This window comes from Syngnathus scovelli, chromosome 3 (genome assembly GCF_024217435.2).
Source record: "Syngnathus scovelli strain Florida chromosome 3, RoL_Ssco_1.2, whole genome shotgun sequence".
NCBI lineage: Eukaryota > Metazoa > Chordata > Actinopteri > Syngnathiformes > Syngnathidae > Syngnathus > Syngnathus scovelli.
This window is the reverse complement of record NC_090849.1, coordinates 15904911-15929919: the sequence shown is the minus strand read 5'-3', so window position 1 is coordinate 15929919 and position 25009 is coordinate 15904911. Positions and strand designations below refer to the sequence as shown.

Genomic DNA, 25009 nt, shown 5'->3' with positions numbered 1-25009 from the left:
TTGTTGTACATTATGCAACACAATTTCCTAGAATTCCCTTTCCATCTTTCCTTTCAATCAGTACGCTATGCCAGGCACTTCCACAAAGAATTACTGTTAACACCTCATTAATGTTCAGTGCCAGTGGCAAAGGAAGTGTTGTCAACGACGCCATCTGAGTCTTAACATGACACAAATAGAGCCAAGAAGCTTGAATTGTGAATCACAGTGAATATCTATTCAGCCTCTAAATCAGAACATAAATCAACTGTGACACAAACAAGCTGTTTAAGATGTCAGAAGTTTTTTTTTTCCCACATTCATGACCTCAAAAAGACAGATTTGTTTTTCTTTATGTAGCCACTATCCAAACCTTGAACCACCTCAGTTAATATGTTTTCACGGTACTTTCATATTACGGTTGAGTCCAGGTCAGCTATTAAGAATAAATTGAAGTGCATGTGATGGCTAAAAAAGATCTGTGAGTGTGTGTGTGTCTTTGTGTGTGCATAAGTGGGTAGAGCCAGCTCAGTTTGTTATGTAGGTGTATGCTTGTTTTGTGTCTTTTATCACGTGGATCTCCACATACTAATTGTGCTGGTACGTGCCCTGGTTACAAATGGTTTGTCTCTGCGCTCGATCAACAGGACTGCATGAAAAACAACTTTGACTCCTGCAATGACATAAATGGCTTGAATAAATGACTTGAGTTGCAGTGAGTGCACTCGCTGTGGATGGCGGGCACTCATACAAAGCCTTCCCTTGAAGCAGACTGACTGAATTATTGCTTACACATGACAAGTAGGTAGATTTGATTGCCACGATTCGACGTCTGAAGACGAGGGCGCCTTTAAAGATATACTCGGAGGCTTTCCAGGGGTTCTATACACAAAATGGTCTCGTTCCCCTGATGGGTTAAAGGATGAATTTCATGCAGTTGGAAACAACATCTTGGCTACCGTGATAAAACAAATTTTGACGTTGCTCTCAGTCATTATTTTGAAAACGTTAGAATGAAACAAAAATGGCAAATGTGTTTAAAGCTGAGTACATTCAAATCTGAGGTTTTCAATCGGTGGTCTGTGGTCCCGCTCAGGACACGCACCCATGTTAACCAGTGCAACATCTACAATTTATGCACAGGCAGTTCGCATTGCAATTCCTCCCATGAGACACGAATCAGCCAATCAAGTCATTTTATGATCCAGTGAGTGTATGTCTGAGACAAGCAAGTTATCAAGGGAGAAGTTAAAGGAAGTTCAGTGTGCGCAATCTTGTGCGTCCAACAAACAGGAAACCCGCATAGAAAAATAAATTTAAGTTGCTTACTTGGTTGTATTAGTTCAGATTTGTTTATTTTCAAAATAGCTTGTAAATGTCAAGAAAAAAATGCAGCAGGTCAAAATGCTAACATGCTCTTTGATTGCTAAATATTTACTGTATTTAATTCCTTTTTTTGGATTTTGCATTCTTGCTCAAAATTTATTTCAAACTGCCAATCAAATAATTTATGAATCCAGTGAGCAGGCAAGCGCAGAGAAAACACATTGAAGAGAAAGTTCAGTGTCAACATATAATGTTGTGCTTTAACACAAGAAAAAATGACTTTAAGTTGTTTAGTCGGTAATGATACTTAAGATTGTTTGTATCCAAAATAGCTTGAAAATGTCAAGATATAAACAGAACAAACTGGTCACACACAAACCGCTGTCTTAGTTTTTGCTTTCGTTGTTTTTTCAATTTTCAGTCTATTTAAGATACCCTCTTTAAAAAGTTATTTAAAAAAATATCCAGCAATAAAAAAAAGGCCTTCTAGATCAGTGTGAATAATACTGATGGAATATACTATATACATTAAATATAATACATAATGAAAATATAAATAGAATATGCCTTCATACTAAATATACTAGAAAGTTGTATCTCTCTCTCTCTCTGACATTTTGCTGAAACAAGGTCTTTAATTTATGATCAAATGTGCCTTTCTTATAAAAGTTGCATTATCATCTCACACATCACAAAAGAAATGACAGGTCCATCATGTTCCCATATTGCTCTCAGAAAATGTTGAGCTCTTATTTGACTTGGAGGAAATACAATTTAACTTAATTTTTAACAAATTTATGAGACGGCCCGTGATAAAAAATTCCCAAATATTTCCAGAACAAAAAAATAATAATAATAATAATTGTTTTGCTTTAAACAGAAAAAACAAAGTACCTGACGAAAACCTTCACAGACACATGAAAAATGCAAACTCCACAGAGGAATGGCAAAACCCAGATTTGAACCCACAACCTCATGACAGTAAGGCTGATGTGCTAACTAGTCTCTGTGCTGCTCACTTCTTTACGTAACAATGTAAATTCAATGATAATATTTATGATTGTATTTTATATATAAGCATATAAACTATTAACGTATTGAGCTTTGCTGTCATTACCATTGCTGGTTAGGGTTAATTAGAATTAGATACTATAAATAATAAATCTAAATAATCTCGTAATAAATTTGCTAAACACCTCCGTAATCATAGAAAAAAAACAACTCTATTAATCCTGCTACCTTGTCATCACTCTGACTTTGAGAGCACGTGGATGCTGGTAGAAAATATCAAGATCAGTTTGAAGCAATCATAAAATAAACAAAGACACGGCAATGAAATGAATCAATAAAAGTGAACACTATCATTAAAGCGCTTGTACCAAATGTTGTCGAGGTGTACCTAATGCTATGACCTGTGAGTGAGTACAATAATCTGCTTGCAAATCCAAAATGAATGAGTGTGCAAGCTCCTAATGAACTCACAATTTCCACGTGAGGCAGAGCTTCCTGTCGTGTTCTATTCTCGTTCCCATGCAGTATTTGGCATTTTATGCTCAATTAACTGCCTGCTGTTCAGTCTCCCATTCATTTGGGGTATGACAAGCCTGCTGACATTACCCCGAGGTGCACAGTCTTTATTTAACAGTTTTTTATTTCACTCACTCTTGGACCCGCAACTGCGCTGTTTGCAGCCAGTGAGGTCACAAGTGCTAATAATGAGTCATAGCAGCAATTAACGTCACTGCAACTCAACAACATGTTGCTGATGTTGGCTTTAGTTATTGATCCAGACCTTCTTCTTCTTCTTTCTGGGTGTGTCTGGGACACTGGCGCCATATACCCAACATGCCAATTTCACATTTTTTCAAAAGCATGATCATAAGCAAAGCTCTGTCCTGCTCCTTTGTGCCAGAAGGACGACAGATAAAAGTATCACAAGCTGAGCTGAAAACAAGCCATGTCACATTTTATTTTCGTTTTAACGCTTATCTGATGTGAATGATACACTGAACTTTCATTATATTCGTGTTCATTATTTCTTAATTTTAATATTTTTTTGGGGGGGAATATATCTTGGATGAGCTCCTGGAAACTGAAACACACTCCTCTGTGTAGTAATAGAATAGTGGGTACTGTGGCTTCTTCCCAAATTTCAAAAATATGAACATTATGTTAATTGATGACTCCAAATTTAAAATAGGTATGAATGTAATTTTACACCCTTAAAGCTGTTGGGTTAACAGTTGGAGCGACCAAAGAAATTGGGTCAATTCTACCTTATCAGTATTGACAATGCCACTCTCATTCAGGCTTTGGCCAGTCTGTGTGTGCAACTCTATCATAATGAGCATTACTGCAATTTTCCTGACTTTGTTTTTTATTTTTCACTGATCAAGGTTGAGGCGATCATTAAAAACCACGGTGGATTATTAGATATTGTATTTTGCATTTGGATTTCTCTCATTTGTACAGAAATTTTATCCAGAAAATCCATATCTAATTCATTTTAATCATAGGTACTATGTGCCATTTCAAATACTGTTTTAATAGTAATAACAGTTCACACAGTAATAAAAAAGATAGCTATTCAAGATGCATGCAACAGACCCGAATGAGAACAAACGAGAAAACGGGTGGATTGAATATGTCAGACAGTTTGTATGGTGTTAAAAAGGCCTCAAGAATCCATTCAAAGCAAAGAACAAGACAAAAATAATTATGGTATAAAGCAACCCTAAAGCAACTTCCATCATTTTCTTCCCATTTAGCCTGAGACATAAAAGGCCCCTGGGTTTCCCAAATAAAATATCTAGAACAGCCTCCAAAATAACTTGACAATGTTCTCCTGAGAGTCTATGACGGGAAATTTATTGGTGATTTATACGTTCTGTGTATATCCCTCAGAAAAGACCCCAGGAAATCCCAGCATATGTTTCCATTCAGATGGAAAAAAAGTACGCAAGTCATAAGGTGATAAAGTACAAGATTTCTAACAATGTAATAATATTCATGCCCCTGCTCGAATTTTGAGTGAAAGTTTCTCTCATTCTCTTGGCGAATGAACATCTTTTGAATATGAGACAAGAAATTGATGTGGTGTTCAGCAAATCATTCATACCCTTCCTTTCTTAATAGCCCTAAATCTAATGTTCTAAACGTGAACTTAATAAGACTATAAATCCAATGTTCTTGACAAAATTGATACAATAGGAAAATTCCAGATCTGCATTAATAAGGAACTGCAGAGCTCCACCGCTGGATGATGTCAAATTGGCCTGGCAATCAAGTGGGTACTTGTAGACCGCCTTCCGCCTCGATAATTACGTGTAGTTCCCTTCCCCTGATCCGAACTGGTCTAAGGTCTAGTTTACTTTCTGTCACCAAATTGTCAGGTACACCAGTGGTGTGTAAAAAAAACGTCTTTGGTCCACAAGAGTCCCTAGCATGGGGCAGCAGCAGGTCTGCCAAATTCCCACATACGGGAAACGAAACTTGCCCCAGCACGAAAATCAAAATTAATAAATTGTAGAGCCAAGCACTCGTGTAAATAGTTTTCGTAGTTTTCAAGGACAACAAGACAAGAGCCTTATTGGAGCTCCCGGAGTGATCTAGCAGTGCCTTCCTCCTGCTTCCGGTCTTGACCAACTTCCAGTCTTTAATGGGCTGTTTCCTGTCTTCTGAGATCTCCAAACACTCACAGAAGGAATTTGTAAACATCTAATGTACAGAAACAAGGGTCTGCTCTGAAAAATCCCAACCAAATGTTCAATGTCAAAAATTGTGAATTTAATGTGACTTTGAACCCCCGAGGACGTTGAAGATCCAAAGATACAAATAAAAAAGAATCGACGCAATTAATAAACATTACGTTAACTCCCCCAAGTTTTATCGCTATCAGGGGATGATGGAATGAACTACCATGGGATCTTTGGCAAAGAAGAGATGAATTATACAGGGGATTGAAAAACAAGCTTGTAAAATCCAGATGGCTGAGACAGATCAGGCGATATTATACTGATCTGCTGTTTCAGCACAGATGATAAATGTCTGGAGGTTTTTTTGAATGGCAGATGATTACAATAGATCGTCTTTCAGGTTTCCATGAAGAGGAGAGAACATTCCCAGGGCTGTCAATGCTTCTGCAGATACTCTCATCAAAGCCGTTCACACCACTGTATTCCTTTTAAGGTTTCAACCACCCAAGACATTTTCCATTATTTGACAATACAAGGAGCTATGAGGATATTTGACCCCCGAGGTAACACTGTCATGCGATGCCTTCAAAGTTAAAAGCCCACAAGTGACCAATGTGTCTCAGTAAGATGGTGAAGGTCTATGGTAAAATAATGGAACCCGGACAACCTCCTATTATCTACTGCTGTGACTAATTGGTGGATCCTCTCAATGGTATTGATCTTTTGCTGATGTCCATGATATCTGCAGGTACATGTTGCTCCTCAGCTATGTGAGTACCCCGAGTTGGCCTAGTGATACCATCCCACACAGAAGATGTCCAACCATTAATGAAAACAGTTATTTGTTAAATCTGTTGTGGGGAAACACAAAGAACCATCCAAAGTCCTAAGAACCAAAGAAGGAGATGCTGAGTGACAATAGCAGCTTTGCACTCCCTCAAGATGAATATCTCAAGTCTCATGGAAGGCATTTGCCCGAATGTTCTTCTCCAGTTCACCCGATTGATAGCCATCTCTGGGTTTTCCTTTACAGCTAAGAGACAAAGGGAGTGCAATGAATTTCCTTTTTTTCTGCACTCAGGATGTTTTTTGGTCTCCTAAGTAAAGAAGATAATATTTGAGATTTTAGAGAATGAGAGAACTGTTCAATGATCACAGATCATATTCAACACTGTACAGACTACCCAACAATATACTACATCCATCACCCTATTAGTCTTGTCTATAATCTCTAAGATTCATGGAGACTCAAGATTGCCGATAATAGAAGAAATATGTTTTAATGAATTGTATGACATTCCATGTGCCTAGCTCTAGCCAGGAATTGGATGTCAGTGGTTCCCCGCCTGGGAAGGGGGACCCAAGTTGTCTCCATGGGTGCAGGTCTGGCTACCAGGTTCTTGCCCCACCTTCCAGGCCTGGCTCCAGAAGGGGGCCTTGGTGACGGGCAAGGATAAAACATCTATTAAATGTACTTATCATAAGAGGTATTTTGAGTTGTGGTTTGTCTGGTTCCTCACCTAGGATCTGTTTGCCATGGATGACCCGGCCAAGTGCATAACGCCTCAGACAGCTTAGCTTCTAGAATCACTGGGACACGTAAATCCCTCCACTACGAAAGTTTGATGAGTTTCCCCCACAGTGTAGATAAAGTAAGACGTTCCATAATCCAGGAGGGACTCGGAGTCGAACCACTGCTCCTCCTTGTTGAGAGGAGCCACATGAGGTTGATTGGCTATCTTATTAGGATGCCCCCCGGACACTTCCCTGGTGAGGCGTTCTGGGCATGTCCCACTGGAAGGAGGCCCGGAGACCAACCCAGAACATGCTGGAGAGACTACGCATCCCGGCCATCCTGGGAATGCCTCAGGAACTGAGCTGGACAAAGTGGCTAGGGAGAGGGAAGTTTGAGTTTCTTGAGTAAGCTGCTGCCCCCGCGACTTGACCCCGGATAAGCGGAAGAGAATGAATGAATGAAATGTGTTGTTTCTGAATGAACAGTTACGATGCAAATGGAAGGAATGCTTGTAATGGAAGGAATATCAAGTATCCATCCACACAGATGGGTGTCGCATGTTTGTTCAACGTAAACACTTTTAGCCTCGAGTCATCTGTGCTCAGCTCAACAAAGGAAATGTGTTTCGAGTTTTGTCTGGTCCCTCCGCCTCCGGAGATCTAAGACAGTCTTGTATTCATTTCAGAGCCATAGCAGCGTGCAGCGTACCCTTCACGGTTGTGACGATTCCAGCAAAATACTACAGTAAGCGTTGCTTGTCATATTCTTCTGCTGGTGCTGCTTTCACTACCTCCTACACTTGAGCATAGTTGCTGTATTAGTCTTCAATCAACCCAGATTTGGAAAAGTAAGTCTGGCTTAAAGAATTCCCCGGGTCCACTTGTTTTCATAAGAATATTTCAAAAAAGTCTGAGCTGGTGTTTCAGACAGTGTAGTCACTTAAAAGTGGCTCTGGATTGTCGTCATGATCAGAGAAACTCTGTGTGTGGGGATATTATGTAAATTCCCTACATTGTTATGCAACACGTTATTTTTACAAATAGGCAGATAAGAAATGTTCTCGGTTGATTTCACCCTTAATGTCTGGGCAGGCAGTCTAGACCAGACACAAACGTGCTATATGTATACAATAAATAAAAATACTAATATTTTTAATTACAAATCACTTTTGTCATGACATTTTATTGTGTACACATTCTACAATATCCAGAGCAGGACTTGCCACCGTTTTTGAAACTTCATACTATTTCTTTGGTACTGAAGGGCAACTATTTCACTCCTCTGAAATAGCACTCAAATTTGCCTATAAACATATGTTATTAATAATTCATGTTATTAATATACTGTTGCTTTGGGTGAAATCCTCATACAGTCAAACAACTTTTCACGCTATCGGCCTATTCCGTGCTTATAAAGACTGCCTCTGGTGGTCTGGAGGGACAATATAGAACTATCACTTCTTGTATAGATTTCAGTACATCCGCAGATAGTGTCAATAGAAGTGAACCACACAACATTTTTTTTATGTGTTCATGGAAAACGACAGAGAGCTTAACTCACTCCAGTTTCATTTACCATCCAAGAGTTTGAACAGAGGCTGACCATGGAAAATCCTGTCACACTGTTGACACTGTCATGTGACAGATACACTTAATAGGTTAACAAAAGTAGAGTGGCTACCGCATTTAACACACAACATTAGCAACTTTGTAAACAGACCATCACCGAGTTGTGCATTTCATGCGATTCACTTCAGTTGTGATAAGATAAAAAGGAAGGTAGATAGAAAAAAAATCCTCTTATAAATACAATTGGAATAGTTTAATATTTGAACAATGCCAAGACTCTTATCATCTTTCTTTTATATATATTTACGCTACTTTCAAGTAAAGATGTGAGTAAACTTGCAGCTTAGGACATTTATTATAATATATACATATAAGGGCTATACTTGTATGTACTTAACAACGTCCACTTCATTTAAGGTAAGGAGAAATCAAGAAATACAGTGCATGTAAAACCACTGCTTAGGTGTTGTTGCTGTAAACACTATGTATCTTCATGATTGAGTGAAGCCACTAATGCATGTTTGGTTTCTGCACACTGGACAACGCTCACACCCTTCAACTCCTCCCCTCGGCCGATACAATCAGACAGCTGAGAGGGAGAGCGCGAGGGAGGGAGCAAAAGAGAGCAGATGAAAAAGGTGGGCTCTCAGTCTGATGCACTCATGCACTTCTTGCCACAGTGCCGCTGTTCTCTGTCATGATCACACTGTAGCAGTTGTGGATTGTGCTGCTGTCTGTGATGGCTGTTCCGATGTTGTAGTGTACAAGACTGACTTTTTTTGGACTATTACTAACTCAGTGAACTTGTCTCGGCATTGAGGGAAATGTATTTTTTGCTGAGAACATGTTGACTCCATTAAGAGGTCCTCGTTTGTGGAAGCATGGGAAGTCCGGGCTGAAGTTTGAATGCGGCCAAACAATCCTCCAGAGGCGAGAAATGTAAGAACATCTGCTTTTTGCAAGCAGTTATCATATTTATGACTTGTTGCTGTGCAAAACATGTAGTGACTGAACTGGTGAAAAATGGACGGCAACCTGAGTGCATCAGCTGCTTTGAGGAACCACACAACCCCCTACCACCCCGCCGCGGGATCCTGGATCCTCGTCGTACTGGTCGCTGTCATCATTATCATTGTCGTAGGAAACCTGCTGGTCATCATCGCGATAGCTTCTACTTCCCAGCTCCAGACAACGACGAACATCTTCATCATGTCACTGGCGTGTGCTGACCTCATCATGGGGGTTCTGGTGGTGCCTCTGGGGGCCACCGTTGTGCTGACGGGCAACTGGCAGCTAGACGAAACTTTTTGTGATTTCTGGACTTCAGTGGACGTCTTATGCGTGACAGCCAGCATAGAAACTCTCTGCGTGATAGCCGTGGACCGTTACATAGCGATAACCAGGCCGCTCCGACACCAGGTTTTACTGAGTAAGTGGCGCGCCAGGGTAATCGTTTGTTTGGTTTGGCTCGTTTCCGCCTTAATCTCTTTCGTACCAATTATGAAAGGCTACTGGCGTGCAGACGATGAATATGAAGCCAGAATGTGCTACGATGACCCCGCCTGCTGTGACTTTGTCACCAACTGGGCTTATGCCATCGTATCTTCCACAGTGTCTTTTTACATTCCACTCTTTATAATGATCTTTGTGTATGCAAAGGTCTTCCTAATAGCAAGACGGCAGGTGCAGCTCATTGATAAAAGCCGAAAGCGTTTCAAGCATGAGTGTCCGACAATGCACACGCAAGTCGATTCTGGTATGAACAATCCAACCCTCCAGACGCTATGCATAAGCCAAGCTACGGGCAACACCGCTATGGCGCGGAAGGGCATTAAGCGAAGACCATCCCGGTTGTTGCTTGTCAAAGAACACAAGGCCCTAAAAACTTTGGGTATCATCATGGGGACGTTTACGGTGTGCTGGCTGCCGTTTTTTGTTGCCAACATCATCAACGCTTTTGATCGAAGCGTTCCGTCGGAGAGGATCTTCAGACTTTTGAACTGGCTCGGTTATGTCAACTCTGGCCTCAATCCCATCATCTACTGCCGCAGCCCGGAGTTCCGCGCTGCCTTCAAGCACCTCCTGAGCTGTCCGTGGCTGTCCACCCTCTGGCTCAATACATTCTACAAAGAAGTGCAGACTCGCTGCTCCTGCTTTCAATGGCGAGCTGAGTCAGGTCTGGTGGGTTCTTTCCAAAAAACTCCAAGCTTGGCCAGTGCTCGAGGGAACAAGAGCGAAGAGGCTTCCCCAGTTCCTCTCCAGTCCAATGGCAGCTCACAGTTCAGTGACTTATCACAACCGGAGGTCAGATTGTAAGTGTTTTTTGTTTTTTTTCTAAACCTGTTTTTCTAATCTTCACTTCCCTTCAAACAGTTCTTATGAGTCACTTAATGGTATGTTCTTCTGACTGTAGCTGTTTTGTTGCATATTGCCTGTTTCTACATACAAACATTCTCCTACCACATGAACGTTATAGGGACAGACGTCTGATGTCCTCATCTAACTCTTGATCTCCCCAACAAAGTGCAGCATTAGTGGGCTGTCATGTGACAGTTCATCAATAATCTACCAAAGCCAAGGCTAAACAAAAATGAACAAATCACATTACTTACTGCATTTTGTTGCAGATAAAGAATCGTGTAACAGGTTGAAAAGCATTCATTCATCTGCTAAACTTTATAACGCAACAAAAAGAGAAAAAGGAAATCTGATATATTATTAATAGATTTATTGTTAATAATGAATTTTATTCTTAGTTATTCTATCTGCAAACTCAAGGACAAACCATTAGATTAATAAAGTATTTATCCATCCATCAATTATCTGAACCGCTTTATCCTCATGAGGGTCGCTGGCGTGCTGGAGCCTAACCCATGATCGATAAATAAAAAAACAAGCAGATGCCATTGAATAGAAAATGGGATAATTACAGTCTGAGTTGGGATTTGGAAATATTCAATTTTAAAAAATAGATCAAACTTGACTCACTGCATTGCATATTGTGAAGGGTGATTCCCATATTAGGCTTTCTTCAGTGCGATCAGCAAAACAGTACGGAAATACAAATCATACAAAACATTTGATGTTTCAGTATTACAAAATTCAACTAGAACTTAAAACTTGAATTTCAAAATGATCAGTTATTTCACAATGTGAGTAACTCATGTCCTGAATTGATTGGAAATGGTCATACTGCTCATGCAGCATTTTGTGGTCAGTATTTTGATATATGAATTCAGAGAGTGGATTTCGTATCCCAGTATGGCTGACACATTGAGATTTGTGGTGCATATCAGCAAATATTAGCGTGGACCTCTGCCAGTCGTGAGGGCCTCCGAGGCCCATACCCAACACCCGACACATCAGATAAATCTTTATCATATATGCACAGAACACTCTGTCCAATTAGATGCACAGGGTGTTTATCACACAGTTTATTCTGAATTTGGAACTGCGTAACATTTGGCTAATGTGTAAGAGCAGTCACTAACAGACTACAGGACAGTTTTTAATCAACAAAAGTGCCGGGAACTCGCCAATAGAATCAAAATTAAACTTAAGAAATATCTTTGTGTACAGAATTGACCGAATATTTTATGAACTTTAATACATGATCATGGTGGCAATGATATGATGCTTTCTACCACTTATAAGAAGAGTATGAAAGAGTTATATTAAATAATTGAACATATTAGAAATCCATAATAATCTGCCATGAGCTATTAGAGTCTAACCCTCAAACACGCATCTATATGCTGCTTTTGCCTCTGTGAGTTCTAAATGTTCCAACTGCTGAATTATATAGCTTACATTATTTATATAACAACGCTTTCCTTTAGTGGGTATCATACACATTGTTCAAAATCCTGGTGATTTCAGGGCAGAGTTGAAAATGAATTGTTCGAGACCATGTAATTTACAGGTGCTTATCAAGGATTAGTTCAGATATTTGGAATGTGTTAGCCAGAACGTAGAGATATTCAGTCATTCCTCCTTTATATGGTAACGCATGTTCGGTTGCCCCACCCGTGTTTGCTTATGTAACTCAGTTTTATGGAAATACAATACTTGATTTCTAAATATTTACTCTGTTCCTTTATGCCACTGTATGTATCATAAATACTGGTGGTATTTTACAGGCAAGACCAATATTGCTATGAAACAAGAGACATAGGGGCATATTAAAAAAAAAAAACGTCATTTGAAGGGCGCTTTCTGGATGAGTTCAACTCAGATACGTGTTTCTTAAAGTCGTACCGCTCTGCTGTGTGTCTGCTATAGAAAGCAAACTATTCACAGCTGTGACTTGACAAGTCAATATAAAGCCTGATCCCTTGAGGGCTAAAGGGCTACATTTCACATAAAGGTGACTTAGGCGACTTTGTTTTCAGAAAAATGCTCGCTTTCATATGACGGCAGCCCTTATCAACATTGCCAATGGCCCACACAGTCTGTCACGTATACACCATCGTGATGACAACTTCAGGGATTGTATCTGTTTTTCATGATCATTAGTTACTCCAAGTTGAAACAGAGGATAAGGCTTATCCAATACATTCTTAAATATAACAATTACTAGAATACTGTCAGCGATGAAGTAATTAAACAAAAAATCTAAATATTCCCAAAAGCATATACACATATAATATACAAAAATTCATAGATTTTTTTGGAGTTATAGGGAATTGATTAAACGAGTGTGTTTTAGCTGCAGACTAAGATCAAGATGCTCCAGTATTTATATCCAAGCGCCATCACATTGTAAAAGGTTATTTAAAATCCATTGTTATGAAATCTAAAGAAACAGTTCTAGAAACTCATAAAAAATAAATGCTGTTGCTACGGTGGCACCACACTTACCCTAAAAACGAGTTGTAAAAGGACTTGAAAATCAAGTTATTTTTATTTTGTATTTTTTTCTTATCAGTATGAAAGAGTACAGACATGTACAGTGGACGTGATAGCATCAATGTCCATGTCGTGTTGGGGGAAAACGGATGAATTTCCATGAAAGACTGCAAGCTTGCTGTCATTAGCAAACAGAAAATTACAAGGGAAATGGCAGTGTACTGATACCAACTGTGTTGTTTTTTTTACCCAAGAAGACCAACATATTTTGACTGATAAAATAATTGTGATAAATATGTATTTGATTGCAACTGACATTCCATACAAGGCACGACCAACTCAACAACACAAGGCACATTCCATACAAGGCACGACTAACTCAAGAAAAAAAAGCTGAACAACCTCATTCAACTGAGGTCAATTTTAAGCGACCGCCCCCAAATGAAACAAAACGAAACCAAACACAACACAACACAGAGTACTCTACAGTTTGACATACCTTTGTTCCTATCAGTAACAGTAGGAATGTCACAAACCGCACAGGTTGAAAACAAGTATAATGTCATGCATTGCAAAACCAAAAAAGATTAATATCTTTTTTTTGGGGGGGGGGAACGTCATGTGTTTGATTTTGGTTGTTTGGTCACCTATTACTTGGCAGATTTTGTGGAGCAAAAACCAAAACCAAACAAAAAAACGGCACACAGTGAACCCCTACCAATTTGCAGTTAGCTATTCTGAAATGCAACGATTATTTTTTTAATTATTTTTTTTCTGTGAAAACCGTCTTTAAGTATTTGCTGAAAACTGACATATTAACATATTTAAGTGATCTTTCTGTAACCAAATAAGTGCCAATGAGAACGTAATAATGTGGTGTAATTTGTAGCAAATATTGATGAAGGGCCAGATCTCAACTAAGGTACAAAACTCTTTGAGCTAAGTTTGGTCTGAGTTGTTAGCAGACGTTACAGAGAGTATTTGTCAATTATGTACGTTTTCGCCTCGCTGAATGGATATTTGAAAGCTAACAAACAATGGAGGTCTCACGATTGGTTAACATTTTTTTATTTTATGGGTTGTGAAGACCGTGGACATTGTTGTGCAATATTTCAGAAATCAAATATTCTATGAGCCAATTCATTTATAAAGAAATGTAAGATGAGTTGCAATAAAAAAATCTGAGATGGTTAGCTTTATGCTAGCACGCAATGCCATAGATGGGCAAAGGAAAACAGCACCAACTTAACAATAATTGTAAAACTTGAAAGAACGTATCTAAACCCACGCAGAAGCAGGACATGCAGACAGAGCATACTATATAACGATACTGAAAGGAATATATTCTTTTATTCTTCATTCTTCTGAGTGGGAATCCACTCAGTTTTCAGCGAAAAACACTGCAACACTAAACCCTCAAGATTGGATTCTTAGTCTCCTGTGGCGCAAGGTCCTCAGCAATCCCCCAGACAAATCCAAGGGAACCTCAATCAAGTGTTTGTGGGCTGAAGGATCAGAAATAGCAAGCAAATCAAACTACTGTGACATTGTTTTCAGGCAGTGTGGTCATCATCTGCTTGTTTGTGTGTGTGCCACAGCTTCACATTGCAAGAAAACGAAGGATGAGGACTGTCATGCGCCATACTACTGAAGCCATCACTGTGATTCCCAGAAGCCAATGAGGAGCCTCCAGTGAACAGTGAGGTCCAGCACTAAGATGGCGGGACAAGCTCAAGAGAAAATGTTGATTTGCAAAAGCTATTCACATGCAGCGACATCAACGTGAAACTTAACACTGAATGGATTTGAAGTTGAACTTCCAAGCAATAATTTACATACAAACTGATAAGCTCCTGCTTGTGGTTGTAATTTGTAAAAAAAAAAAAAAAAAATGCACAATATGATGTAATAATTTATCTATTTATCTTTAAAAATATGCTTCCTAGGATTCCTTGTCTAGGAATATTAATGTCACAAATACTAAAAGGCTGTCCTGTGAAATCAATTTGGGTATCTGCTTTCATCGGTAAGACTGTGAACTTATTAGTTAGTTATCGTATCTAAATCTTATGAATAAACAAATCTAAATCACCCTTTTTGAATTTGCTGCCCACAAAAGCCAGGACGCCGAGTTAATTACTATCAGGAGTTTTCCATCAATTTGCAGTAACAGATGACAAGCTGCACATAAAATGTCACCAATTCCATTTACGGCTATTAACAAACTTTTTGGGGGAAAACCACTTTAAGGACAACTTTTGATGGATGTGTCAAGCAAGATGCATGACAACATGCAGCATATTATGCACTGTATTGGCCAATCCAGTGTACGCAGTAATATTGTAATCATTAATTTAAAAAAAAATCCCAGGCTAGAATACCCACCTTTTTTTTTTTTTGCGCCTTTTAGAGCAACGTCTCACAAAGCTAGTAGTCTACACCGCCGGTCTGCTTGCTCGCCAGGTTCATTGAGTGATCTAATAAGCTACAGCAAAAATTCATTCACCTCATCAATTACTTTTGTCCCCTGACTCCTTTGTGTGCGTTATGTGTGAGATAGCGCCATAGTTGTATTGCACTGAGAAATAAAAATAGAAATGCAAAGTATTTGTTGCATGTGTACTCCCTGCTGACCCACCAGTTCTCCCACAGGCCATCTCCTGTCTGTCATGAGAAAGAAACAAATCCCAAGAAGACATAACCGAAAAGACACAGGAAGTCTTCTATTTTGATTCAAAGTGTTCATTTCTGGTAATTTCCGTGGATTCTTCAAAATGTTTCGCACTGGCACTTCTTTTAATATACTCTTCTCATGTACTGTAGTCAAACAAGGTAAGCAAAATCTTGCTTGCGGTACACTGAAAACAAATCCGTTTTTGCATGTCTTGTAATTTGTATCGTGTGTGTGTGTGTATGTGTGTGCGTGTGTGTGTGTGTGTGTGTGTGTGTGTGTGTGTAATCAAGCTATATTGTGCACTAGGTGGCAGTAAAAGTAGGCATTTCATCTCCACCTCTACTGGAAAGCAAGGTTGCGCAAAAAATTCATTTCATTTCATAGATGGGTAATGAGAAAATAATACAGAAAGTAGAACGTGGGTAGAAAATATTTGCAAGCGCTTATCATACCAATAAAATAAGACATTTGTATTACTTATAAGTATTATGAATGTATATATGTATGGAACTATAGCTTGACTGTATCTTCGTTGTCTTCCTTATACAGGACTTTGCTAATATCTTAGGTTTTGTTTTTCACAGTAGTTATTATATATATAACAATACTGATCCCAGTTCCATTTCGTTATTCTGCTTGTACAAAGATTTTAATTGATGCTTTCACTGCGGTATTCATTCAGCAACATGCTTATTACTTAATTGTAATTAGGTTGTGCAGTGGTGAAAACCTGCACGGCATCTGCATGAGGAGTTCCATACTATTTTGTGAAAGGCTTTCATTAAGATTGTCTGTGTTTTTCCCTCCAGATGGCAACATTTTTTGCACGATCATATGCTTGAGTTTTAAAATATGTGACCTGCTTTTGGTATGCCAACATTTTGGTTACAAATGAAAAATTAATGTGTGCCACAGCTTTTCCCTTTCTAGAGCATTTTGGGGAGGTCGGCCAAAATTAAATTGAGTGCCGTTGGGAGAATCGAGCATGCAACAATTAGGAACAAATCAATTTCTGCAGAAGCAGTGGGCCATAGAGGCCAACTTCAATTCTGTACGTAGGATTATGACACTAAACAGCACTGCCATCATCTGGACAATCTATGCACATCAATCTGCAAGTATTTGCGAACAATTGTTGAGGCCTGAGTCATGTACTTTTCTTCAGTTTTTTTGTTTTCTTTTCTTTTTCTATCCTACTTCAGAGCAGCAGGTTAAATAATGTCTACGTGAAATAATCTGTCCGTGTTCTCCAGTGGTTGTCTGAACGAAAGCGCAATCACTCAAAAGCTGCAAAATGGACAATGGCACAGCTTCCGTCCATGCAGCAGGTCACTGATTGGGCCTTTTTTATTTTTTATCTTTTGGAAAGGCTTTTTGTTGAATCCATGGTTGTGCTGCTTGCTTCAGCTGTTAAATCAGTCAATCAGGTCTGCTGCCTCTCCTCTCAGCAAATTTTCTTGCAATTGCCTCGAAACCCATTCATATTTTACATAATATATAAAATATCATGATACCATTATTTTAGAGAACTCTCCCAATCTGGTAAGATCATCTGTTGGTAACTTTTTCCGTTTATGTGCAGCATAACAGCTAAATGCTGCTTCACCATGTTTGTGTTGAACTCTTGTAGTTGTAGAAATAAATTTATTTTTAATTTTTTTTATTATTGGTATAGTAACTTTGTGAATGCTCCATATATAGTATCTGTGTGTGAGGTGTTTGGGAAAGCGAGGACTTTTTGAGAGCGTGAGAGGGTTTTTTGGGCATGTGAGAGTTATCTTTGGTCAATACTTCATATATCACCATTAAAACTTGTTTTCACTAGCTGCTAAGGTGAGATTTAACAACTGTATTTTCTGAAAACTTCAATATATAGTCTAGTGATTTTCAAATTGCTCAAAATAAGCTCATCTCCAAAAGGGGGCACTGCAAAAATCGTTTGAGGACCACTGATATAGTAAATTAAAATAACATATAATTTTGTTGGCTAGGAAGAGCAGGTGTTGATCTTCAATTGCAGTAAATGCATATAGCACAGCCCCTCCCACCCATATACAATGCTTTTATCCACTAACTTCAATATTCTTTCAATTCGAAGCCTCCACCATGTTTTCCGTTATTTCTGATAGCGCGGTTGCAAATGGACAATTAATGGAAGCAGTATGTCATTTCTTTTCATTTCTGTGACCTTTGGTTATCACCGAGCACAATAAGCATCCACAGTCATTCAAAATTGGAGCCATTAGACGCTGGGGTCTGTAACGTTTTGGAGCATAAACAATGCTGTACATTGTGTAGTTGATCCTTGCTCATATTATAGTCTGTCCGTTCAGATACACTAAGCTGTTTTTTCTTTTTTTGTGATGAAAAAGACAAACCAGACAAACAAGGTGCGCTTCCCATTCATAAAGACAAGGAATCACTCCATGAAAGTCCTTTTGCGTCAATACTTATAATAATATGAAGGAGTTGGTCAGCAGTCTACTTTTACCTGTGCCGACGTGACTCCAAGCAGTTGCATGTCAGCAGGACAGCAACCCGACTTAACTTCAAATGAAAATGACCATGACAGAGACACGATGCCAACGCACTTCCCGCTGTGAGGATAATATCAGGATTCCCCAGACCAGAATGGATCGATTGTCAACAAGCCCTCTAACGTCAGCAAAGCCCAGGCTGCTTTTGGAGTGAAACATTTTGTCCACAAGGCTCACAAAACATTCGGACATCACTTCTCGTCTCATCCTTATCAGACAACCCTCAGTTGTTTGTGCAAACGTGTTTGACTAAAATGAATGATTACTCCTCAAACAGGAGAGCCACGTCCAACATTCATTCAAGCAGCAGGGTGACCATCTGGGCAGGTGTACAAAATGTGACCTTAACATTACGTAGATTCTTCATGTCATAATCGTTCAAGCAAAACCCAAACGAGACAATTTGGCATTAATTTGCCACACTCATGAGGGTGTTTCCTTGGCAACATGGGTCAAAGGGTTCTCAAGCCAAGGAAATAATTCAAAGGAACTGTCAGTACAACAATTGCAAAATCACTGGAAATATTCGAAATATTCATTCATAATAAATGAACCAAACGAACTACACTGCACTTTTTGTAGAATAAAATGCAACTCAAAGTGAATTAGCTAGTTTAAATCAATCCTCTTCCACATTTATACACCCAGTTTCAAAACAACAGTGCTTACCACTGAATATGAAATGTCTTTTTTATTGCTATGACAACAGGTGCTGCGCGGTCTAGGCCGTCACCTAAACTCTGGTGAAGCAACGTGATATTATTTCACTTCACATCATGTTAAAAATATAATAAAAACAGCTTACATTCACAGATTATATGAATTTTTACGTTCACAAATTAACTAGATACCAACATTACTTCAACAGCAAAACTAATAACACATCGTGCTAACTCAATTAGCAAGTGCTAATATAAATCGGAAGGTTTTAAAAACATCAGCATTGGTTCTAAATAAAAGCGTCACGGAATTATGGATTAATAACATAAATTTGAACATGAGTCGAATGCAAGCCTTGCACAGCGTCTGACAGTAATTGCATTGCTTTTGTTTTTTTTCTTTTTCACTGATGTGGACATGGACATTATGTAATTCATTCTGCATGTTGAAAGGAAAATGATTTGCCTCATATTGCACTTTGAGGACTTAATTTATTTTGTTTCTTTCTTCATGCAGGAATTTGTCAAGACAAAAAATACACAATGTGATTTTAGGATCTCTTAATAAAACGGCTTTCCATGTTATGCTGTTTTTGTTTTGTGTTTTATAATTTGAACATAATATGTCTGAACTGAACTGAATACAATGGGACCATGTATAATATCAAAACTGCATGTTCATACATTTTCAAAATAAAAAGCGTCATTTCAAGTATTGAAGTATCCCAAAAATATCATTTGACCTCATTACATGATAGATTTGCTCTTTAAGCCCAATCCTAACTGCTGTAATAACATAAATATGACGTCATATCACTATTCGGACATAAACGAAAAGCGGTAAATGTAATTTCAAGAGGACAGAGTGTGCCTGGGCTCAGTGAACACGAGGTTGCATCGATCACTCTGAAGCGTGCGAGAGGCGCGCGCGCGTGCACGCACGCTGCACGCTCGGTCTCTATCCGCACCACCGCCGATCCTCTGCCTCTTATAACCGGGGACCTTAATGCTCCGTGCACGGCCACCAACACAAGGTAGGAACGGGCTTGATAACGATTTGGGCATTAAGTGTCGACGCGTTGAGTATGTTTTCTATAAAAATCGTAGAAACTATCTATCCTACAAAAGGGTTTTTAGTAAGTATTGCAATAAAGTGCAAATAAGTATAGTGATGATAATAATAATAATAATAATATAATGTGGTTGTCAATTAATTTAAATAACAAGATAATATCAATTAGACATAAAACTATATCAGAATTATTATGTATATTCAATGTTATTATTATGCAGAAGCTCTTTAATCAAAATTATATTTTAAATAATGAAATAGGTCTGTGATTATTGTTACCTGTGAGCTTTTATTGTTTTATTGGTGGGGGGGACACTTCCTTGAATGGATTTTTTTTTTTTTATTGAGGTTGAATACTATTCAAATTAAACATACTGTGTACATTATCATTTCTTTATGAATTACTTTTGAAATTAATCATACTGTACATTATCATTTATTTATGAAATGGAATATCAAGAGATCACCGAAATTGAGCAGTAAATGACTTCATTTTGCTGGATGGTCGCTTCTAAGAACAGGTGGCAGATTTACTGTAAATTCAGCTTGTGAATAATGGGTGTGTGATGGAGCAATGTAAAGTGCATTTAATTTCAAATTCCTTGCATAAAAGGAACATTTTAGTAATTTTCATCAGGATTAAGAGGACATTTCAGTATTAAGCCAACATTCAACTTTGTAAATTGTTTGTGTATTCTATTTTTTTCCCCATTTATTCCACATTGAATACATCTCATGTCATGTGTTTGAAGTTTGTCTCATGTCCCTCCCATGTAGAGCTTTCATGAACGTTTGTCGCTATGCTCTGGCAATCAGTCTAGGGTGTAACCTGCCTCTCGCCCAATGTCCACTGCAATGAGCAGGATGACCAATTAGCGTATAATAATTCGATTTAACATTGACTCGATTTGTATTATGATTTGTGGTTGCCGAGTCAATTCAAGGATGATAGTGGCTCTTATATGCTCCGTGACTTTTTCTATTCCGGGATGAAAGGTGGGCTGAGAAAATAATACCGAAATATAATTTAGAATATCAACTAAAATGCTGGAGGGGCTTAACTGGGGATCAAGATTCTTGACGAGGCTAACAGCATTCCCGAGCGCCAGTGCAGTGCCATGCTCTGCTGTGTTTTGCTCTGAAAAGTAGATATGTATAAGCATACAAACACTACAATCCGCCATTGTAATTGTTGCAATTAATCTGCAGTCAAAGCCTTCTTTTTAGCCCTGTGCTATTGCTGTAGTGGGGCCACAGCAAACGTGCCTGGACTGTACCGGCGCTGTTGTGGTAAATCCCACGGTGCCTTAGTAAGTGATCAGTGGTAACAGCAAGCGATTCGGTTCATGATATTCAAGCGTTTCCCTGCACTGAACCATAATTGTAGCTTAATTTCTCATTCAACAGCTTCTCATCTGTCATCCAACATTGTTGTTCTCTAGTCATTTGTGACAATTACTCAGGCAATGGTTAATCAATGTTGCCACATGCTATCTTAGTTGTCAGAGCACTTAATGACGTCCAATCAGGACCTTCTACTACTCAATCTATTTGCACACAAACTAGATACTGCCACCATGCATTCACCATCATATCGCCCTTGATGATCATTTCACGTCATTGTCAACTTGGTGACATCTCCGCAGATAACATTGAGAATTACGTTTGCTTGTACATTTGTATTTCAACGTGCAGTAATCACAGGCTAACCCCCAGGGTGACATCTGCCTATTGGGATGGCGGACCCAGAACTCACATCCCCATCGCCCGTGACCCATTGCTTGAATGACACAGGTGGGATCTTTGAGTTGTCCCTCCAGAACGTTTCCTCGGGGCGCAAAACTCAATTTGAAGGTGTGGAGCTGCTGCAGTCCTTCAAGCTGCTCATCATTCCCTGCTACACTCTGGTGGCCCTGGTGGGCGTCGTCGGGAACTACCTACTACTCTACGTCATCTGCTGCACTCGCAAGATGCGCAACATCACCAACTTCTTCATCGGGAACTTGGCCTTCTCTGACATGCTCATGTGCGCCACTTGCATCCCTTTCACGCTGGCCTATGCCCTCAACCCACACGGGTGGGTTTTTGGCCGCTTCATGTGCTACCTGGTCTATCTCATCCAGCCGGTGACGGTGTACGTGTCAGTTTTCACCCTCACTGCCATCGGGGTGGATAGGTGAGTCATACAGTAAATGTGGTGGGTCCCATTGACGTGCGCGCATCAAGATCATCAGATGCTGGGGAAATGAGAGCCTCTCAGGTTGAAAATAGCCAATCATCTAATTTTACTAGATAAGTAAATAAAAGGCTACACCAGTGCAGAATTTCACACAAAATGCTGCTACCTGGGAAGGAGAAATGCTCAAAATTACTGTGGCACATTCTAGCTGTGAAAAATAGTTTAGTGCTGCAACCAAATAAACAGTTTAATGTTTTTGGATGTGGGGGAAAAAAAATGACCCCTCACTGACAAAAACATGGGGCAATGTCACTTTACCTTTGTTCTTAGCTCCTCTGAGTGCTCTAATGCAGTGGCTCTCAATCCTCTTACACTGAGTACAAATTCAGGAAAAAAAAACAAGCTACAATGATCATAATGGAAACACAGCTCATAAGAAAAGGCAGGGCTTTTAGTCATAATTAATATTATGTAATACTGTTGTATGGATTGTAAAGCAAAAGCAAAATGATGCAGTTGATAATCCACTTTTCTAGTTGTTCTCAATGTTTTCCAAGAATATAAAACAGCTTTATTTAAACAATTATTTACTTCAACAGTATTGCATCCCTTGATAGGTGGCGTGAGACCAATACTATATCATTTATATTAGACAACTGTGAATGTGGCAAAGTACACATCTAGACTGTGAGATGTGTTCAAGCCCTTCCTTACGGCAAGGATGTAATCTGACGCTCAAAGAATACATCATGCCGGCAATCAGTTCAGGGTGTAGTACCCCGCCTGCCGCCCTAAGACGGCTGGAATAGGCTCCAGCACGCCCACATAAGGATAAAGCGGTTCAGAAGATGAAGGAATCAATGAAGTGTCACACCACTGATGAAATTGACCTGCCTGAGGTGGGTGAAAATCAAAGTCGGGCCCTGATGCATTATTTGGAGTAAATAAATACTTTTCAGACCAATTAAGTAAAATTACACAGTACAACTGATCATTTCTAATGTGCTGCAGCACAGCAGTTGTGAATTAAATCCATTAGTGAATAATTTCCGGTAGAAAACCTGCAAAAAGTCAAAAAGGGTGGGCTCTTCACCCTGTATTCCGTTCTATTCTTTTGTATTCTGTTGAGTCAACTAAGGCTTTTTCTCACCCCGACAGATACTACGCTACAGTGCATCCACTAAAGAAGCGCATCTCAATTTTGGCATGCACCTACTTGCTGTGTGCTATCTGGCTGCTGTCCTGTGCTCTGGTGGCTCCTGCTGTGGCTCACACCTACCATGTGGAGTTCCAAACCGAAGGCTTCACCATCTGTGAGGAATTCTGGATGGGTCAGGAGGGCGCGCGTCTGGCCTACGCGTACGGCACTCTCTTCATCACCTACGTGCTGCCTCTGTCTGCCCTCAGCATCTCTTACCTGTGCATCAGCGTCAAACTGAGGAACTGTGTCGTTCCGGGCTATCACACTCGGAGCCAGGCTGAGGCTCAGCGCCTGCGCAAGCGCAAAACCTTCCGCCTGGTCAGCCTGGTGGTGGCCGCGTTTGGCATCTGCTGGATGCCCATCAGCGTCTTTAACGTGTTGCGTGACATTGACATTGATCTGATTGATAAGCGCTACTTCCTGCTCATTCAGTTGCTCTGTCACCTGTGCGCCATGAGCTCATCTTGCTGTAACCCATTCCTCTACGCTTGGCTCCATGGCCGCTTTCGTGCCGAGCTGCGCAAAATGATGGTGTGCCACAGACGTATCGGCATTGCTGCCAACAACGGCGCCACCGCCAGTGTTGTTCTGTGAAAAAGGCTTCTGAAATTATTGAAGTAAGGGATCACTGTGAGAAGGAAATGGGTTTAACTTTTCCGGTCGAGAAGCTGCACATGTACAAAAGCTATGTTGATAACTGAGTAATTTAGTTGCAACATTCATTAACTTTTCAAAAACTGCTAGCGTGTTAAAGCCAAATTCAACCCCAAAATGTTCCTTTAATAATACGTTTTGTACAACCCACGTAGTCGAAACACAGTGTTCTGATCATTTCTGGACTATGAATTAAAGAGGCAAAAGCCACCTGTTTTTATTCATACAGGGGGCGGCCTGAGGTGGATAAAAACAGGTACATTTAGCTGCTTAAATCATATTCCACATATGCAATGTAAATCAGAATGCTGTTTTTAGACTAATGGGGACAAATTAAACATTGTATAGACATTTTTGGGTTGACTTGGTGGTTTCTCTGAGGAACCGTTGAGCGCATGCTTCTAAATGCATTTGTAGCATTCTATTATTTCACCACCAGATGGTAAAAAAATAAAAATAAAAAATACACACTGTCCCTTTAATAAACTAAGTGTGTCCTCCATGACTACACGGCACCACACTGCCCCCGAGAGGCCAAGGCTCGCATATCAGGAACACCTCGTACTTATTTTTTTTTTTTATAGCATTAAAATTTGACATTGTTACGAATTCATTTTATAAAGATGAGATTTGGAGTTTTATTTAAGCTTTAAATAATTGTGATTTCAATATCAAGCAAATTTATCCTGTTTGTTACCCCCCCCCCTAAATATATATATAAAATTTTATTCAATTGGGCACTATGCAATGAGTCTGTTATGAATACCAAGCAAGTAACTACTGATATAATTTGTGTTTCTCATGATTACATACATTTGTGTTATCTTCACTACTAAGCTCCAGTTTCATATCAATAATTTCATTAGATGTTCAGTACTACAACACGACCTTGTATTGCTGTTGCAACTAAAAGATAAATGAAATAATGTTTACAGTGGAAACTAGGTAAGACAGGACTGACAACTGCAACTGAATGCTTGTGAAAGGAACATTTAGAATGCCTTATAAGGAATTTATTCCGTCAGGAAAACAAAATGTGCATACGTGTGTAAAAGACAAATGGTTCGATGAAAGCATATTTCATTTAAATAAAACCAGTTT

The 25009-nt window shown here is 39.3% G+C and overlaps 2 protein-coding genes across 4 annotated transcripts; both read left to right on the top strand.

The window, feature by feature from the left end:
* The first annotated feature begins 8704 nt into the window (after positions 1–8704).
* adrb3a (adrenoceptor beta 3a) lies at positions 8705–15539 on the top strand. 2 transcript variants are annotated; one of them, XM_049763910.2, is made up of 3 exons: positions 8705–9023; positions 9090–10388; positions 14531–15539. In XM_049763910.2, exons 2-3 carry the CDS (start codon positions 9108–9110, stop codon positions 14612–14614), a joined length of 1365 nt encoding a protein of 454 aa, XP_049619867.1. In that variant the 5' UTR covers positions 8705–9023; positions 9090–9107; the 3' UTR covers positions 14615–15539. The 2 variants fall into 2 exon arrangements, with proteins under 2 accessions (XP_049619867.1, XP_049619868.1); XM_049763911.2 differs by having other exon boundaries at positions 8707–10396.
* A 4135-nt stretch (positions 15540–19674) lies between these two features.
* On the top strand, positions 19675–24959 carry prlhr2a (prolactin releasing hormone receptor 2a). 2 transcript variants are annotated; one of them, XM_049763912.2, is made up of 3 exons: positions 19675–19836; positions 21591–22050; positions 23212–24959. In XM_049763912.2, exons 2-3 carry the CDS (start codon positions 21611–21613, stop codon positions 23846–23848), a joined length of 1077 nt encoding a protein of 358 aa, XP_049619869.1. In that variant the 5' UTR covers positions 19675–19836; positions 21591–21610; the 3' UTR covers positions 23849–24959. The 2 variants fall into 2 exon arrangements, with proteins under 2 accessions (XP_049619869.1, XP_068506302.1); XM_068650201.1 differs by having other exon boundaries at positions 19675–22050.
* Positions 24960–25009: the final 50 nt, after the last annotated feature.